The sequence below is a fragment of the Setaria viridis genome, chromosome 9 (genome assembly GCF_005286985.2).
Source record: "Setaria viridis chromosome 9, Setaria_viridis_v4.0, whole genome shotgun sequence".
Taxonomy (NCBI): Eukaryota; Viridiplantae; Streptophyta; class Magnoliopsida; order Poales; family Poaceae; genus Setaria; species Setaria viridis.
The window spans coordinates 2923021-2937316 of NC_048271.2; the positions used below are offsets into that span (position 1 = coordinate 2923021).

Here is a 14296-nt window from a genome sequence, read left to right on the forward strand (position 1 = left end):
CGTGCGGCAGCCGTGCACTCAACAGTTACGCGGTGGCACACGGGCAACGAGAGGAGTCAGGTCAAGCCGGCTTGTCTGAGTTCTTGGCTTGTGATTTGGGAATAGGCTCGTACGCGAAATGGGCGGCGCATCAGCCGAGCTCCCCGCCGACGGCCAAGTGACTTAGCGAGGAAGCATTGGCCAGTCAGTTTGGCATAGGTGTCGGCGTGTCGCACAACAACAAAAGCTACTCCGTACTTGATACGGAGTATTTGCATATTCAGCACTCGCTGATGTGACCGTTGCATACGCTGATGAATGATCACTGATCAGTGCTATTGCTAGCTCAGAGCACGTCTTTAATTAAGAAAAGAAAAAGGAAATAAAAAAGGAACACGTTTTGGACATGGGCAGCAGTCGCTCCGAGCACGCCAACGTACGACTAGGATAGACCGCGTAGTACTGTCGAACATTGGGTCTCCGACTCCGACATGTCATTTTCTTCCAGTTTAAACCTGGCAGTTGCGCGCACGCAACGCTGCACGATGAAGTTTTGAAGATTCTCCCGGCTAACTACTAGTACTCTCCTTATGTTACACAATCAATGACGAGTAACTCTGATATTGTGTTCACAGTCGATGTGCTAAATGCTTTGGCTAAACAATTTCTTTGGTCATTTCCGTAACAACATCAAGCAACCCAGTGCCACCACACACCCGAGCGTCGAAAGCGCTCCACGGCGAAAAATGGTGCACAGAAATTCAAAGAAGTCCGACTAGGCAGACGCGGTGTCAGAAAACTGTTGCTATCCAACAGCTACCCATTTTGTCGCAATGGATCACCTTTCTCGTAGGTCACGATTTTACAGAGCGATCTGATGTAGCAAACACCACGCCCGCAAGGAACACGCAGCTGAGGCAGCACACTCGCGCGAGAAGAATGCCCATCAAGAACGACGTCACCTCTCCCTTAACACGCAATCAGAAACGGGTCACGTGATAAGCAATCAGAATCCACTCATCGTTTCCTGCAAAGCTTCCATCAGAAGTGCATCACAGCTTTTTTGTTAGTCACTGGATCTAGCATCCCAGAATAGGAAAGCTGACTCATACGGCTGTAAATAGATTCCTCGACAAATATCAGTCAATATCATCCAGGGTACAGATCGACCAAGACGATCACAACATTACAACCAAAATTTTGGCATACCCGGAAGGGGTTAAAAAGGTTTGTGGAGGCGTGCTCTTTGGAAACGTAGCCTTCGACACGCTGGTTCAAATCACCGTGCTGCACTCCAACAGCAATCCCACTCAACTACGCTTTGGTTTTGCTCACGCCATGTTGCAAGAATTTGGAACGATACTGCTCCACCAGTGACTTATCGACGCCTCCTTCCCCGGTAGGTTCTTTCCTTGTCCTTTTTGTAGCCTTTCCTCTCTTTTGCTCTGTCTGGCCGTCTTTTCTGTTTTTCCTTTTCTTGGGAGCAACTGATTGATCATGCTCGCTCGACACAGCTTGCTGCATCAAATGAAATAGGTAACCATTTAATATCACTTTACTGCAGTAAAACTGGAGAACTTAATAAGGTGTATATTCAGGAAAGATTTTTGTTTTTTTTTAAAAAAAAACTTACATTCCCAGCAGCAATTGGGGTTGCATCTTTTCGATCTCGATCCGCCAAAATGGTACCCTCATTTGACTTCCTTGATCTCTTTGCAGGTCTTCCCTTTCTTACACCTTCCACAGCACTTTGATCTCCAGCAACAGGATCCTTGGCAGGCCCTTCGCCAGAATCGGATGGTTTAGATGGTCTATCATGTGATCTCTGCTTGTTACCTTTTCTGAATGTCCTTCTGCTACCTGCATGACTGCCATCGCCTGCAGGTTGATCCCCTGAAGGACTCTGCTGATTTTCTGCAGCTTCTGCTGCTGACTTCCGATTGCGTTCCATTCGAATCTTCTGAAGCCTAACCTTTTCAACATCCTCAAGAGCAAACTCCACAATTGGACGCCGTTCTGCACCAAAGGTTTCTGCAGAGAACGAAAACACTAATAAATTATAACTGGAACTAAGTCAGTTCACTACCAATTACCATGTAGGGGATGGCTTTATGAAAAAAATAGAAGCAAACAGCCAATATGTTTGTAAAAAAGACCAAAGATAGTAACAGTATGATAAGACAGGCATGGTGGTGATCTATCATTTCTCCAGTGCAAAATATTGGCAGCAACCCTGGTCCAAGTGTGCTGTATACCCAATACAAAACTTAAGGACGGTGGCAACATAAGGATTACTAAATAGACAAAATCAATTAATTGAAAGACAACAAAAGTTGCAACAGGGAGACAGAGCAATTAACACAACATGACTGCAGTAACTATTCAAGAGCGGAGAGTACCAGGGTTGTTGTTTAGAACTCTTAGAGCGACAAGAGCGTGCTCATGTTCTTGAAAATCAACAAAGGCTACACCACGCGAATGTTTCTGTACCCCTTTCTTTTCATTCTTCAGGATATTTACCTGCTCAAAAAATGTATTGGCATCAGCATCACAAAACACACATAGCAAAATGAGAGAAGAAACTAAACAAAAGGAACTCCATGAAACCTTCCGGATGACAGGATTTTGTCTGGTAGCACGAGAAATGACTGCTTCTCTGCAAAGCTTCTTTACATCATTAATGGTCATAGTCTTAGGCAAATTGTAGATGATAAGCCTTGTTTTGGACACGTGAAACTTTGGAGACTGAAGCATCTCCGCTTTCCTTCTAGCCAACCTAAAACAGACAAATAAAAAAGATACTGTCAGATCATCAATGTAATATATGACCAAATATTTGCCATTAGCTAGGGTAGCAAGTATATCAGGGAAAAGAATTATCATTCATTCATTGACAGAATATGTAAGCCAAATGATGTCAGCAGCTATGGTTGCAAATATAAAAGTTTTTTAATGTATGTAACAAAAAGAAGTGCAGTTCCCTTCCAAGCATGAATATAGCATCCAAAAATGTGAAAATCATTTACTAGAAGGAATAAACACATACTCCCTCTGTTCATTTATATATGACGTTGATCAGCTTAATTTTGAGCAAGCCGGCGTTATATATAAACGAACGGAGGTAGTATTTGCCAATGGCCTGGTAACCTGATTCTGACAAGTTGCAAAAAGAATATGGAAACAACAGGTATGGAACACATTATCAACAGAAAAAATAAACACATACTAGCTAGAATATGAAATGATGAAGAATAAGGATAAGCTCTTACCAGTTACGTTTATTCATGTCAGCATCTGACACACCTTCAGCAGCTGGTGTTCCAGCAAGTATTTCACCCTCCTGCTTGAGGACCAAACTTTCAGTAACATAATAATGGACGAGACTCGCTACAATTCACATGCAAAATGAAATGCTGAAGAACTTGCCTTGGCCAAGTACAGATTCCGTCTATCCTCAACCTCAGTTTTTGCCTTGTCAAGTGCCTTTTTGTGAGCCGACTCCTTGTCCATTGCTTTCATAACATTAAGTGCCCTACTCTTCATAAATATACCTAAGCCAGGAGCAGCATTGGCGGCAGAAACTGCTGCATCAGCTGCCTCTGCAGTAGAAAACTTCAGGAAACCAGTACCTCTAGGTCTCCTGCATAGACAGCACAAAAACTGTTAGCATCAACAAGAATGCCAAGTGAATGTTCACTGGTTGATATATAACTTAAGATAAAGATGGATAAACATGATGGTCAAACATACTTTGTGAGTTTATGAAGAACCGGGAAGAAAGATTCAACCTTCCCAAAAACTGAGAAGCGCTTTGTTACCTCCTCGTTACTTATATCAAAAGGAAGGTTGCTGATGAATATAGTCCTATCCAGGTCTGTATCCTTTTTATCAGGTTTGGAAGCAGGATCAGTGATTTTTGCATCTGTTACACGTTTCGACTTAGCCGACTTGCCAGCTACAGGTGACTCAGGTTTCTTCTTTTCTGGTGTGTCATTTTCTGTTTCAGTGTCAGTATCAATATCTGAACCGTCAACACCAGATGGTTCAGACTTCTCTGATGACTTGATCAAATTTTCAAGAACTTTTCTAGAAATATCTACTTCAGTTTTGAAATCATCCTCAGATGGACGATTAGAAATCTCCTGATCAAGTTCAGAGCTATCATCTTCTCCAACAAGGTTCTCTTCAGAGGTGTCATCATCACTGCCATCGTCAGGTACATTCGCAAGCTCTGGAAATACAACACATACATGAGATGTGGCTCCCAAATAGTAAACTAAGAAAAATACAGAGCAAATATAATAATTGAGATGACATAAAGAGTGCAATATCGAATATTTGGTTACACAAATGTGAAAGGCACATGGTAAGCCATTCATAATCATTCAGGTGACATAAATCTTGCATTAGCTATGAGAGAACTCTTTAATTTTGTGCACTTGATAAACAAATGACTTGAGGAATGAAAAAGAAGAGTGAAGATAAAGGAAACTTTGTATTTACCATTATCCTCGGCACCTGATTTTGCCGCAACAGTGTATACTTTTTTTGGAACAGCCCAATCAACAGCCACCGGTCTCTTAGCTACAACTTTTCCATTAATATTTTTTATAGCCTGATTCAGAAAAATTCATGATGATTAGAAATTTTAAATGCATTTTTGTACTCTTACTGAATAGGGTACTGACCATACATTTTCTGCATCCTGCTTCCGTGTGAATGATACAAAAGCAAAGCCTTTTGATAACCTATTAAATTAAAGAGTAAATATAATCAAGCTATCATATCTTGCAAGTTTTATTAATTCACTTAAGGAACAAAGGATTCAATGGAAAATTAACATACCCCTCATCAGACTTATGAGGAATAGACACATCCCAGACAAACCCTGCTGAACTGAACATATCCATTATCTCCTTTTCTGTAATCTGCAGCGATATACACACATTTTAGCTTATCTGCTATAGAGAAAAGAAAAAAAAAACAGATTGGAAGAACAGCCACTTAATCGAGCACCTTGAATGGCAGGTTCCTGACAATCACTCGCCATTTCCTGATCTTTGAACCCTAAAATATAAAGAAAGCAACTTTCAGGCACTTGCAAGCAAATGAGGAAAGGGTAGCGGTGGTTCTACAGATAGCCAGAGGAAACAAAATCAATAAAAAAAAACTAGATTTTTCTGTTAATTCATGCCAAGTCTTACTAGCACGGATTTAGTCAGCAGCCATGAATACAATATCTGGGAGCATCTTATTTAAAGAGAAAGCATACTTTATCTTTTAATCTATTAACACTTGATGATTCATCATTATCAACTATTTACCGTCAACACCCATTATTAAACCTCCCAACATTATATTACCTAGTAACATAAAACCACAGATACTTCTTAATTCGCTAACCTGTAATATTCTACTAAGCAACAAAAAGAATACTACTTAAATGAATAAGACTTATGCAGGACTGTAGCAGACTAATTTATTTGAAAATTAGATTCTGAACATTTGTGATATATTACTGTATGAGGTGTTGACAGGATTTCTTGAGACAGACAAAATTTGGAATCTAAATCCATTGCTCATTAAAGCACTTCGAAATGTTCTTTAGTATGTCGTAACAAACATTCTAGTACTAGAAGGAATAAGTGTATGCAGATGGCATTCAAATACAAACAAATTCGGAAATGAGTACATTTAAACGATTGCAGGAAACAAAACATATTAATTGCATAATAGGAATACGACTAGCTATTAAGTCACCTCTCCTCCAAGTTGGCGAGCCCAAACAATTGCTCCCTTGACTTCCTTACGATGTAGGCGGACAACAGAATCCCAAGCCGATTTGACACTTGCAAAGAGTACAGCTGCTGCATCTGATGTGCATCCATCTCGAGCAAGTCCTGCAGGGAATTGCAGTCACATTTTATGGTTAGGCATCTTACTACACATGCTAGCTGCAGTAAGCAAGAATAAGTGAATAACAGTAGGTGCTTGGTCAAGTAGCAAGAAGGGAGGTAGGACTGAAACTGTCATGTACAGTGCAAGAGTTTTTAAATTTTCCCATTGAAACATTAAAGCAACAAGTAATGGGTCAAAAGAGCCTCCAGGAAATGTCAAATATAGTAGATGCTGAAAACTAACTCAAAAGAAAAACAGTAACATCACCATTCACATATATGGATGTAATCAATGTACAAACATAAGAAATAGATCATTTGATGCTGCCAGGTTAGATCGGTATCATCACTCAAGCCAAACAAGAAACTAATAATTATGCAGCTCTCAATGACTGTTGCAGAATTAATTTAAAGTACTTCCACCGAGAAATTACAACACATAAATACAATTTACATGATTAAACTAAAATAAAAAATGTAAACATGAAAATAGCATACCATGGAGTTCCATTTCCTCTTTGGGAAGTGGATAGTTTACAGATACAACCGGACCAATCTCTCCAGCTTGACGGAAAACCTCACTGGCCATGGCAAAGTCTGGCAGACCACCAAAAATCACCGTTTTTGCAACCCTTTATAGCAACAAGATTAAAATTGCCAGTCAATCCAAAGGGAAGAAAAAACAGAACATCCTTAACAAAATTATAATTAAGCATTACATACTACCAAATCATCCATCTATGGCAACAAGGAAATACTAAGAATGAGTCGACGATAATATAGGCAAATTTTACATAAAATATGATGAATTAGATTTAGGCAATGACTTCTTAAAGTAAAATATTCCAGTACAAACCTTTGCTTTTCAGAACTTTTCACTTTATCGCTGTCACCAATGGAAGCTTCCTTTGATACCATAGCATCCTTTGCCAACAGCTGTGGTTTCTCTGGTCCAACATAGCATATTGTATTGGTATTGAGGAATATTAACAACGGAATAAATACACAACAAGAAAAATAGTTTCCATTAAAACCTGAATCTGCCTTAATGGAACTCTCCTTATGCTTTACAGTAGCAGAAGTATCATCTGCTTCATCTTTTGCATCAGAGTCCTTTGCTTGTACTGCTCACAAGAGAAGAACACAAGACCATCAGATCCACTCTGTATTGAACTTCAGTGGCAACAAATTGTAACGAATAGAGCCTTACTATTCTCTTTCTTTTGCAAGCGTTCCTTCAGTGGGGCACGATTTATTGCTAGCTTAACTCTGATTTTCCTACCAGCAACAGGAAATCCATTCTTTTGTTGAATAGCTCGCTCAGCATCTTGAACAGTTGCGCTGGTACCAATGGTAACACATTACGTTAACCAAAACAATGCTTAACAGTGTCAAGAAAAATGTTATTAGCATCAGCACAGTTAAGCATGAACAATCATGACAAGTAATCAAGTATTGGAACAGGCATCAAGGTATATGGTAAGTTTATATCATTTGGTCATTTTGGCCAAGTGAATGTTGAATTATGCTCTATGCCTCTATTGTCAACAACTTTGCTAACAATAAAACACCTTATAGATTCTAACAAAAGTGTTAGAGCATGGATTTCTGAATCAACTTACAATTGCACGAACCCAAAGCCTCGACTCGTCTCCGATCCTGCAGTAAAACCGTAGCAGGATAAGCATAACTAGCCAATCCCAATCAGCGTGATATCACTCCCGACTAAACAGCATCCGAATTTCTCCAGCTCACCTTTCTCCGCAACCATGAAGCAACGCCGCACCGGGCCGACCTCGCTAAACACCGCCTCGAGCTGCACAACAACGGAACGCTCAATTCCGAGCTACAACCGCAGATGAAGGTAGCAGTTGGGGCATTCGGCAGCGCGCGCTTACATCGGAGGACTTGAAGGTATAGGGCAGGTTGGAGACGAACACGGTGGACGGGCTGTGCCCACCTCCAGTGCCGCCTGTGGCCGCTTCGCCTTCCCCGGCGGGTTCTCCGCCGCCGCCGCCGCGCTGCTTCCGCTTGCCCATCGCCGGCGTCGTGGGGGAACCGTGGGAACTGGGGGCTTCACGGCGGCGATGATGAGACCGGAGGTTTTGTTGGGCTAGGGTTTATGGTTGGGAGAGAATAGGAGGCCTGTTATGGGCTTCACGTAGATGTTGTTGGGTTCGGCCAATTTTTGAAAGGTTGGGCTTTCGGATGACAAGGCGAATTGGCGAAAGGACGGCCCACTGAGGAGTGTTAAGAGTTGACGACGTCGACGTGGGGACGCGAGGAAGGAGGTTCGAAGATGCTTTTGCCTCGGCCGTGCGTGTTCGTTGAAGCTCACGCGATCCCCCGTGTCAACAAGTATGTACATGGTGGCGTTGCTTTCTTCTTCATGACTGGTTGCATGCAGCACCATATATTTGTTCATGCACTAGGATTGCCGAAAAGAACCATGAGTAACCAAAGAGATACGTACACGGTGCACATAAGACTCTCTTACTCCTCGTACATCAACCGCTCCGTATTATTTATTCAACCATATCTCACCTAATACTATTCTACAAATCCCTGCAACAATATGGGCGGTTCACCTAGTAGCATACGATAGCTATGTCCAAGAAATAAATTAACTTTTTACACATAATTAATTAGTTACGAATATGCTATATTACACCTGTCTATTTTTTTTCCTTTCCTAAAGTCTATATCCTTTCATCTTCTCTCATTACAATTCTATATCTTTTTTTATCATAATTCTATATCTTTCTTTTTCATTGAAGTAGTTCGTTCTGGGTTGCCATCTACCACTGTCTCTAGCCACACTACAAGCCCGCCTTCTACTCAAAAAAAGATTGCTACCAAGAAACCTCCCTTCAGGGCCGCATAGCGCAACTCCCCTCCCTAGAAGAACTCTAACGTCACATCATAACATTTGTTCGCAATTCTTTTTGTGGATTTTATTTTTTCGGGGATGCCTCCATTAGATGTATTTCACCGAGCTTCTTGAGATCTCAAAAAAACAAGGAAGGATTTTGAGCAGTTCACATTGGTTGAACAAATCTTTTTTCTATTTTCAGTCATTATAAGAAGAGTGTTTAGATAATCCAAGTTGTCTTTCAGAAAATCTAAATCAAAATGGCATAGTTTGCACATGAATCACGTATGATGACCTATGAACTCGATAGTTCGACTCGTTCCCTGCCAAACGCGACGTGGCCCGTCCCCCACTCTCCCCGTCCCTGCCTGGCCTGGTGCCTGGTGCCTGGTGCCTGGTGCCTGGTGCGTGGAACACTGGAACCTGCTCGCGCATCGCACGCCCCCGTCCTGACCCCGCGGCCTAGACGGCGACACGGGATGTGCGAACCGCACCTCATCTAACGGGCAGCGGCCGGTCAGGCTGCCGCCACCCGCCACAGCAGCGAGCAAGCGGCGGAGAAGACGACGACGCGGCCCGCCAAGCTCCCCACGGCGAAAAGGAACAGGAAGGCGGCGCCCTCCGCGCGTGGTGGGTGGGAGTGGGATGGAGAGGGGCGCCGCCGCCGCGGCGCTCGCCTGCGCCCTCCGCTCCCCTTCTCCCTCCCCGTCCCCGGCGCCCCAGTGGCCGCCGCTCCTCCGCTGCCCCCGCCGCGGCCCGCCCGGGCCTCCCCGCCCCATCCTGCCGCCCGCGTTCCGCTTCAGGTGATGAGCTGCCTCCTGTTCTTGTCGTCGTTGCAGCTCCGCCTTTCATCTCTATTGCTGTCAGCGCCAGGTACTGAAAATGGTGCCCGCGCTTGCTAGCTGTTCGACGAAAGGACTGTTCCGTTGAGCGTCGGGGGCAGTCGATAGCACCTTCTTATTTGCAATCATATTTGAAAGGACTGTTCCGTTAGAACATTTCTATATATACTGGAACATGATGAGAAGCTTGGGATATTCAAGACTGGGGATCCGAATGCCGGTCATATTTGAGGGGTTAAGTTCTATGTGGCTTGTTACTAGGGTTTATGAGCCATACTAACGCTTTTCAAAGGCAACGAATTTCTGTGCTTTGACTTTCTAGTAGGCGACAAACTATAATTTTTTATTTAATGTAAGGAGTTGAAGTTAGCTTGTACATGATTCTGTGATGGGAGGTTGGAATCTATGATGTAGTAAGCGTTACGTTATGTGTGTGAGATGTGTCGTATTGCTACCGAACCCGCTGGGTTAAATTCTATCACCTAGGATCTATCGGCCAAGCTAGGCTGCATGTCAAAATCAACCAAAGGGAGGTGCGGATTGCAACCGTGCGGGCAAAAGGGGTTTGGAAAAAAGGTACAGCAGCCATATCTGCTGCTGCAGGAAGTTATCGAACAGGCAACCCTGTGGATAATGGCTGGGGCAAAGGCATTAGAAAGCCTCTCTTGCATTAAAGGCTGTAATAGGGTAGTTCAGATCTTGAAAGGGTGCGAATGTAACAAATAACTAATCCCAGCCATGGAATCGGCATGTATTCAGACTGTTTCCTTCTATTAATACAATGACACGAGTTCTCCTGCGTGTTTGAGAGAGAGAAAAAAAAGATAGAACCACCATATTTTGTGTACAGACCACATAAGGTTTTACTGTTTCCCTAATTGTTTACGATGCAACCTGCGGAGCCCTAGAAGTTAGCTATCATTTATATTTACTAATTTGAACTTTATATAAGATCCTTGGTCCAAATTGGAGTATGGAATGACTAACGAATCTATCAATTGCTTAAGACTCAAAATTTGTAGGCATGTAAAGATACATGTATCCTCCTTTAGCACTATGATTTCTACTTTCTTATCAAAATGAAAGTAATTTTTTTGGTGTACATTAGCACAGGTTCTGAATTTGTTTATTAAAACTAACTGTTTTTAGTCTTAAATCTTTATTAGCTTTGAGAGTTTGGCGACACACTTATGTTACTTCAGTCAAAACAGGCATCTAGACATGAAGAAGGGGCAGAGTAGGATTTCAATTAAGACCTTCAGTTCATCTGGACACTCAGGGGTCAGACAGAAAAATGATGATTTAGTTAACGACAAGCTCCTAATAGATTGTGGAGAAGATCAAGATTGTGTGCTTGGTAAGTTTATGTGGACAATCTATTGTACCATCCAAGTTCCAAAATGCTACTTTGATTTATAAACAGAATTGAAATCATGCACCTCTATAAGGTGGTTATCGGCTTATTTCAGGTAAAACTGTTCTGCTAGTAACTGCGCACTCATAATTAAAGATAATAAGATACACTTTATGCTTTGCTAATAAAAATGCTAAACATGCTTAGATTTTATATGAGGCCAGTATTGAAGTCATAGCAAACTTTATCTAAAGGGCAATTTGGAGTTTTGTATACTTCAGAGAAGGTTGCATGCCATCTGTGTAACCATCTTTATGACTATGATATATCTCTCATTCTCATGCTATATTGATCAACCACCAACATTTCTTCCTCTAATTGTCTCCTTCCAAAGCCCTAGAGGTATTATGTGAAGTGCCTCCTCGTATCACTCACCCTTTTTTGTGTGGTACATATCCTTGAGTAAACCAATAAAACCATTGCTTAGTCCATCATTACTTATGTTCTATGCTGACTGAAGCACGCCTGAGTTTGGAGTTGGGACTTTGGGTATGTATGGGCTTCTAGGATGTTTGTTACTGCATTGGAGACGCCTGGATATAGTGATGGAAGATGCATGAAGGAGCATCTCTGCTTCACATGCAGAAAAGAAACAAATGAGGCCTTCCAGGTGTTGGTTCCAACTTCCAACGACTTGAGTTTGGGCTTGAGCCGGAATTGATTTTGTATTTTGTCTTATACTGTTCGCAGTCCATAGAACATAAAGCTTACGGATTTACTCATTTCTACCATTTCAGTACATCAAAGTAGAACAAACTTAGCAAATTTAGCCCTAAAAGTAAGTAAAACATATTATTTTAAGATTTGTAGAAACATTCTCAGCCAGATCCCACTGAAACACTCAACAATTGGGGAACTTATTCATTAGTCATGGTCTGTGGATTGGCATGTGGTACTTTTTTATCCTTTACTTGAATATTGGTGCCTGCCAGTTCTAGATTCGAACACCTGCAAGGTAAATATGCATATTTTAGGCCATATGTTGCAAAAGATCAATTTTGACAGTTTTACACTCACTTGGTCTAAAGTAAATGTAGACATTTTTAGATTTTTGTTGCAATATTTTTTCTCCTTTCTGTGTGTGCAGATATCAGTATCTGCAACTTGGTCCATATTGGGAAGGCAAGTCTAGAAATGGTACATCATAATAGCATATTTATACTATGGAATGGCATAGGACATGGCGCATATGGTACAAATTAAATATGATAAAAAAAAAACTGAAGTAGAAGGCAACCACTTGGTCAAAGTTTCAGGTCTCTGTAGTGAAAGTCAGAGTGTTTGTTTAGTCCGTTTTGTTGCTCCTTGCAGTTGAAGTTATATTGTCTCTATTGCCCCTCGCTGTTGTTATATGGCTAGATCACATGTTCTTTTCTTTAGAACTAGACCACATGTTCTTTTGTTCTTGTAGTTATGAGATTTTGTTACACACTTCTGTTATTGGTCCCTTTCTGTTATGTATAAGCTTCTCTCATATTCCATACACATTTTAGGTGGCATAGTCGCCCTGGGAAAGTTTGACGCCCTTCACGTAGGCCATCGGGAATTGGCAATGCATGCTTCTAAAGCAGGGACTCCTTTTCTTCTTTCTTTCGTGGGAATGGCCGAAGTACTTGGCTGGACATATAGGTGGGCCTGCACGAAAACTTTCCTAGCTTCCCTTTAGAGACTTCTCTTTGGCAATCATTAACCCCAAATCAGGGAGAGCTTCACATGACTATTTCCTTCTGTACAGGCCTCCTATAGTTGCTCAGTGTGATCGCAAGCGAGTCCTTTCATCCTGGGCTCCTTACTGTAGGAATGTGGTACCTCTTGAATACCAAGTTGAGTTTTCAAAGGTCAGGTCCCTGTCTCCACGACAGTTTGTTGAAAGGTTATCAAAGGATCTTAGAATAAAAGGTGTCGTGGCAGGTACATGCATTTTATTTTCTCCTGCAGGTGCTGTATTGTGCTTCACCATCGTGCCCCTTCAATAATATATTTCTTCTTTTACAATGACAGGTGAAAATTATAGATTTGGTTATAAAGCATCCGGTGATGCAGCTGAGTTAGTGAAACTATGTGAGGAATTTGGTTTAAGTGCATTCATTGTACGCTCTGTCATGGACACAGCAAAAAGAGCTCATAATGGAGTTGCAGCTGCTATAAATTCAAGTGATAAGGGACAGGTTTCTTCCAGCCGTGTCCGACATGCGTTGGCTATGGGTGACATGGAATACGTCTCTGAATTACTCGGGAGGAAACACCGTCTTGTGCTAATGGTTAACCAAAAGTGCTTTCATGAAAGGAAAAAGATTGTATTCCCTAATTCCTGCATGTTGAATATGCCACCAGCTGAAGGTCTGTATGAAAACTGCGAACTTGTTAATGGAGGGTATCTTGGACCATGTAGAGTGATCATCAACTCTGACACCATTGTCATTGAGATGAAAGATGAGAACAGTTTGTCTCCCAATCCTATTCAAGAAGTCCGGCAATTAGGCATTGAGTTTGGATAAAGTTGTGTAAATTTGTGCTCTATTGGTGGGAGCCCATTTTTTTCAGTTGCCCTTTTTTGGTGATTGTTGCCGAAAGGAGAAGAGTTTAGTGAAAATACTGCAAGGGAAGTCAAAGACTCTGTTCAAGTATGCGGTATGCCTCACCATGATTGTGTTCAGGAGCATCTTGTAGTCTCACAAGAATGCTTTCTTACAGAAAAGACAAGATTAGTCCAAGGTTACCATACAAGGATGACTGTGGAGTCACAGTGGCATTTTTTTGACCTTTCGAGCTGCATCTATCGAATCAAATTCAGGAAAGGGGCTTACCTTCCAACTTCACGCCATGTAGTTTATACATTGTAGTTGTAGTTCACACATTGATAGGGAGCATGGTTGGTAATCTGTCAACATTGTAGCATCTGTTATCACTTGATGTTTAGCTGCTATAATCAGAACTTTTCTGATAAAAACATTTGAGATTCCTCCGGATTTCTTTTATACAAGATTGCAGCTGTCCCTTTGGCTGCTGCTAACATCAACAACACTACTTGTTAGACATGCTTAACGTCTGGAGACTAAAGGGAGAAGTTTTTTTTTTCCTGGTGGTGCACACCTGAAGATACTGGCAACTTCTGCAGCACCAATTTACCAAATAGGTTTATCCTAAAACCTTTCCCAATTGTGGAATGCTTTAAAAAAACAGTGAATGCGCCTCTGCATAATTGTCTGATTGTGCTTAGCCGCTTAGGAATCGAGTTCTTTTGATTGTGCCATGCCCAACTGACGAATCATCAACGAAATGAATGAACACG

The 14296-nt window shown here is 41.7% G+C and overlaps 2 protein-coding genes across 3 annotated transcripts; one reads left to right on the plus strand and one right to left on the minus strand.

The window, feature by feature from the left end:
• Positions 1-1088: 1088 nt before the first annotated feature.
• LOC117839055 (uncharacterized) lies at positions 1089-7989 on the minus strand. Its single transcript, XM_034719297.2, has 19 exons — positions 7775-7989; positions 7632-7692; positions 7499-7535; positions 7087-7217; positions 6911-7000; positions 6733-6823; positions 6375-6508; positions 5740-5879; positions 4996-5046; positions 4825-4907; positions 4673-4727; positions 4483-4594; positions 3730-4210; positions 3406-3619; positions 3249-3319; positions 2587-2755; positions 2379-2499; positions 1613-2010; positions 1089-1497 (listed from the first exon to the last, which is right to left on the minus strand). Exons 1-19 carry the CDS (start codon positions 7913-7915, stop codon positions 1294-1296), a joined length of 2784 nt encoding a protein of 927 aa, XP_034575188.1. The 5' UTR covers positions 7916-7989; the 3' UTR covers positions 1089-1293.
• Positions 7990-9257: 1268 nt separating this feature from the next.
• LOC117839381 (FAD synthetase, chloroplastic) lies at positions 9258-14026 on the plus strand. 2 transcript variants are annotated; one of them, XM_072290672.1, is made up of 5 exons: positions 9258-9551; positions 10793-10947; positions 12498-12633; positions 12740-12915; positions 13006-14026. In XM_072290672.1, exons 1-5 carry the CDS (start codon positions 9394-9396, stop codon positions 13500-13502), a joined length of 1122 nt encoding a protein of 373 aa, XP_072146773.1. In that variant the 5' UTR covers positions 9258-9393; the 3' UTR covers positions 13503-14026. The 2 variants fall into 2 exon arrangements, with proteins under 2 accessions (XP_072146773.1, XP_034575590.1); XM_034719699.2 differs by having other exon boundaries at positions 9259-9551; positions 10802-10947.
• The last annotated feature ends 270 nt before the right edge of the window (positions 14027-14296 follow it).